We start from the raw sequence: 5,456 nt of genomic DNA on the forward strand, positions 1-5,456 counted from the left end.
ATAACCCAGTTCACCACGATAGAACCAATCATGTGGAAGTTGATCGTTATTTTATAAATAAATAAGAGATTACGGAAGTGTTTACATGGTCTACTTACCCTCAAAACAACATATTGCCAATTTGTTGACTAAAAGTCTCCCACGATAGCTGTTCGAAGAACTTACTGGCAAGCTTGGCATGATAATTATATACCTGCCAGCTTGAGGGAGGAGTGTTGTAGAATACAATATGTTGTAGTTGGAATGCACATAATTAGGATTTGATATAGTTGTGATTAGGGAGCTGATTTTAATTGATTTGCATTGATTATCTTGCCTTCTTTAGTGTTTATATTGTACATAAGTATGGTTGTTTATTAATAAACTAGGTGTAAAACTAATGTATTATATGAGTTCATTTAAAAGAAAATTTAAATATAAAATTCTAAACATTTAAAAGTTTGAATTTATTAGAAAAATTAGAAAAATATTGAATTATTAAAAATAATGTGTTTTTTTCTTTTTTAAATTTAAACAAATAATTTAGATAAATAAACAAAGGAAACTAATAAAGTTTTAATTTATAAATCTTAAAATTAAAAAAAAAAGTTAATTAATAAAATTGATATGCATTTATTATTACATTTATTATAGTTATTACATTTAAATATTATGTGGAATTTGATAAAATGAAAAAAAAAAACCACAAAATGCCATGTGGAAATTTTTTTTATTGAAAATAACCACAAAATGACATGTGTCCGAATCAATGAGAATGTGACACTTGGCAAAAAGATTTTCATTTATTAGAGTAGACGAGATAACAATATTTTCTCATTATTATAATGTAATATATACACACACACACACACACACATATATATATATATATATATATATATATATATATATATATATCCCTCCTGCACACAAAAACTGTCTTTTACGAGGCTTTGACCAATTGACCATTTTATGTCTCTTTTCGAAGCAAAGGCTCAACAAGAGCCCTTTGCAACTTTAATGAATTTGAATCACCCTCACCCGGCTTCTTTGGAGTTTGCCCTTGCTTATTTTGGGCTCCCTGATGTATTTAACAAGAACAGTATCAGCAAATTCGGGTTTAACCAAAAGCAAGAAGATATATATATATATATATATATATATATATATATATATATATAAAAGATAGCAATGTACTTCCACTTATTTGTTTATTATAGCATTCTACTTTCATTTCATTTTATTACAAGATCGTACTTCTAATCTGTCACATTAAGGCATTGTACTCTGAAAAATACTCCCAATTATATCACTGTACTTAAAAAAAAAATTATTGGAACATTATGCTTTGAAAAATCAACCCAATTATAGCTGTGAAAATGCCTTTTTATTTGGATCGCATTGCTATAACTGGGAAGAAATGAAAGTAAGGTGCATTTTGAAGAAATGGAAGTATGATGCTACCATAAACAAATGACAAATCAATGAAAGAACTTTGTTATTTCTTGCAAATAACTATTGACAATCTATTATTTTATATTATAAAAAAAGAAGATGATTTCTTACAGTATTAGAAGATAATCTCCGAAATGAGGGAGCACGGGCTACATATGTAGCTGCTGCAACTGCTGCTACACGTATTCTGTTGAAAGCAAATATTAGTTGGTTTTTTTTTTCACAAAAAACAGAATAACATATTATAATTCTATAAATTTAATGTACCTTTTATGCACATCAATATATTCATCAGTCTCATCTACAATCTCTTCCTGCATTGATAGAAAAATTTACCACGTATTTAAAATTTAAAAAGCAGGTAGATACTTTAAACTACACATGGGATTTAAACATGCAAATTATAGGTAAGGGAAGCAACAAAAGAACCTGAAGAAGCTCCTCAAATACATCTTCTAAAGTGATTATACCAATGACTTCACCTTCTTCAATGTCTTCAGTTAAATAAGACACTCCATTAGTTCCAACATCCCCTAGCTTAGCAAAAATTCGTGGTTCCACATCAATTGCTACATTTTCACTCTGTTTTGGTTCTTCTTCAAGTGTAGGAGGTCTTTGACTTTTCCCTTTAGTTTTGACTACAGCTGCCATATGACTACTTCCCTTTTGGAACTCATTCAGTATGTCATATAGTGGCATGTCAGCTGGAACCCTATCAAAAAAAAGAATATAGTGATTGATTGATTGAGGATGAGGATGGCATTTATGTCTTTTTGCACATAGAGTTTAAGAAGAGGCAAACCTTGGAATTCTTCTAATGGAAACTGCACTTACTGGAGTCTCTGTTTCTGCTCTTACAGTAAGAAGACTTTTCACCTACACCTCAAACAAGGATAGAATTAGGAGATGCTGTGTGTATTATAGCAAGAAATAGCAACCTACTTTCATTTATATTTTCTAAGTATAATGAAAGTAGGATGTTATATTAAATAAACCAATGAAAGTTTGTTGCTATTTTTGTTGCATTTAAACGATAATTATTAAAGGAGAGTGAGAAGTTACCAATAGAAGTCCAATAACATTTCTTGGGTTTCCAGAGTACACAGGAACTCTGCTATGACCTCTTGCAAGAATCTTTCCCATTGCTTCCCTGACATATTGAAGAAATCAATGAATCCTCAAAAAAAAAAAAAAATACATGAATATGCTATATTGGCATTCTATGTTATTGATTTTAGTTCAAAAGGTCTACAAGGGTAATTTAGTTATTTACTTTATCTTAAGTAGACCTCTAGCAAACATTTGGAAAAGTAATGAGAAAAAATCTGCTGCCTTTTTAATCATGCAAGCTTAATAATTGTCAAAAGAAGACAAAATGATAAGAAACAAATATAATAATGTACATGAACAAAAGTACAAAACTCACCAATCTAACTTTGAATTGACATCCAAGGAAAAAGTTGACTCAATTGGTGTCATAGCCTCCTCTGCAGTCTGATCAGACAAATCAATGATTACTTTAACAAAGTAATAATTTACACCATAAATATAAGAAAAAGAAAAAAGAAACACCAATGTTATAAACTGCAGGTTTATATTTATTTCATTTGATACCTTTTCAGTTAAATCAAGTGCTCCACTGATAATTGTGGTCTCATCATGAGTCAGTTCACCTCCTTTACCTGCCTACAATAGAATCAGGATGTTATTCATTGCATAAAAAGGATTCCAAAATAAAATTTCATCACTAAATTTCAGAAAAAGAAGAAGAATTTAAATGCTACATGTTTAAAAGATTAGAATTAACCTCTAGGCCATGGATGGAAACAAGGGCTTTCAACTGAGCTCTTCTAAATAAAGCATCATTATGTCCCAATACCAAATCAAGAATCTGGAATCACAAAATACTTAAAAACATAAGCTGTAATATTTTAATAAAACTAGAATGTAATCATGTATATACATAAGATAGCAACATAATTCCATATTCTGGTTTGTTACAGCATCCAACTTTTGTTTCTCTCTATTTACAACATTGTACTTTAAATTTCATTCTTATTAAGGCATTGGATTTTTCAAAGTAAAATGATTTAAGAAGAAGAAATGAAAGTAAGAAGCTATAATGAACATGTAAATGAAAGTACATTGCTATTTCTTGCCTTTAATCCTAAAATTTACCTTGCTTATAGGGTAAGCAATTGGATAGCAAATTATCATCAAAATACGTACAAGCCAGATAAAGCTAGAACCTATGGCAAGTCCATATCTGCTACACAATGCTTGTGGAATCACCTGTCAATGAAAAATAAATTGTAAAAAAAAGTTATACATATACATGATTCATGAAGAAGAAGAAGAAGAAGAAGAAGAAGAAAGAAGCCAAATTCTGAATTTTCTAAGTTACCTCTCCAAAAAGTAGGACAAAAGTTACAGAAAGCACAATTGCAACAACTTGATGGAAGATCTTGTCCAAGTATATTGGTAGGGCCTGAAGATTTGCAACAGAATAAACCATGTACATCAAAAAGGATCTTGTGAAAAATATAATATTACCATTTAAAATCTTAATATATTACCTCCATGGAAGCTGCATTGCATAAAAGCAATGTTACAAGAAGTTGGTGTTGTTTCTGAACCACTGGAAATATGACAGCTGGAGAAGATAATGTTGTATAAAACCAATATGAGAGGTCAATGAATGCCATTGTCATGTATAGAGACAGGTTTTACATTTTTTTGGCACTCTAAAAAAACAGATCATAAATGCTTTTATAAAAAAGCATATTTAAGCAAAAAAGAAAAAAAAATGTCGATGTTTCTCTGCTCGACTAGAAATCATTGACTTGAAATTGAAAATGGTCAGATACATCAAATCATATTTGAATAGAACCATAGTTAATGTGATTCATGTAGAGATTAATCCTAGTCAAAACCTTCGTTTACAAGTTAAATTGAATCTGTATACAAATTGGGACCCCAAATAGAGCTGTAAGGTCAAAAAAGCATCAGGAAATTGGAAGAAGGAAACCATACATTCAAAATAGGCATCAATCACGTTAACTGGATAAAAAAGTTGAAGAATTAAGTGTGAATTAATAAATCGAAAACCTGCTTGTTTTTTCTCGACCGGAGTGCCGCTGCGCTGGAGGATTTCGAGCTCGACGAGACCAAGAGACATCAATCCTAAGGTAAGGCCGGACATGATGCCGGCAAAGATGACTAGCAAACACGAGATGCCAACGTAAACGTAGAACATCGCCGATCCGAATTCAATTTCTGCTCCTAACATCGAATTGCTATTGGGACTCGTCACCATTCGTATCAACTGTACTGCGTTTATAAAATGCATCCTGTACAAGAAACAATGGCGACTTGCTGATTCTCTGGCAACTCTTTCTATATTCAACAACTCTTTCTAGAGAAGTATTCAACGCAAGTGATATCTAAATATCTCTCGCTCTCTGTATTCAATAAACAACTCTAGATATTTAAATAAGTAACTAACAGAACCGAGGTTGCTGATTGATCTTTTTAAAATATACCTTGTAACAGGTCAATGTAAAATATATGTTTTTTTTTTTTGGAAAATGCATCTCTCTTTTATATGTTACAATACCTATATTTTATATTTTAATAATACCTCTATTTTATTTATTAATATTATGTCATTGAGACCCTACAAACTTGTATTTTTGTTTTAAAAAATTCTTAATATTGTTTTTGGTAGTTTATAAGTTCATTTTCTCATGTTAAAAATATTATTTTAAGAAAAACTAAGGGGTAATTCGTTTACCCTTGCATTGTCGTGAATCGGATAGTCACATCAACACTTTCATTTCTCCTTCAATCGACTACGGCCTTCTCCTTAAGGATGAGCGTAGGCGGGGACCGCCCTAATTGTCTGGAACCAAAGCCGACGGTTACTGTATGTGGAAGGAATCTAACTTAGATTTGGAATTTTAACTTGTTTCATAAATCGTGAAACTAGCTACCTCCAACAGTTAGTGGTTTTACTTTCCTTA

At 30.9% G+C, this 5,456-nt stretch overlaps 1 protein-coding gene across 1 annotated transcript; it reads right to left on the reverse strand.

The window, feature by feature from the left end:
• Positions 1 to 757: 757 nt before the first annotated feature.
• LOC145113671 (DUF21 domain-containing protein At4g14240-like) lies at positions 758 to 4,911 on the reverse strand. The gene is made up of 13 exons (XM_079049733.1): positions 4,543 to 4,911; positions 4,011 to 4,087; positions 3,839 to 3,922; positions 3,613 to 3,726; positions 3,242 to 3,325; positions 3,049 to 3,120; positions 2,861 to 2,928; positions 2,497 to 2,584; positions 2,237 to 2,310; positions 1,864 to 2,146; positions 1,702 to 1,748; positions 1,546 to 1,621; positions 758 to 1,060 (listed from the first exon to the last, which is right to left on the reverse strand). Exons 1-13 carry the CDS (start codon positions 4,781 to 4,783, stop codon positions 950 to 952), a joined length of 1,419 nt encoding a protein of 472 aa, XP_078905859.1. The 5' UTR covers positions 4,784 to 4,911; the 3' UTR covers positions 758 to 949.
• Between the last annotated feature and the right edge of the window lie 545 nt (positions 4,912 to 5,456).

The sequence above is a fragment of the Lactuca virosa genome, chromosome 5 (assembly GCF_052849685.1).
Source record: "Lactuca virosa cultivar CGN04683 chromosome 5, Lactuca_virosa_CGN04683_v6, whole genome shotgun sequence".
Lineage (NCBI taxonomy): Eukaryota > Viridiplantae > Streptophyta > Magnoliopsida > Asterales > Asteraceae > Lactuca > Lactuca virosa.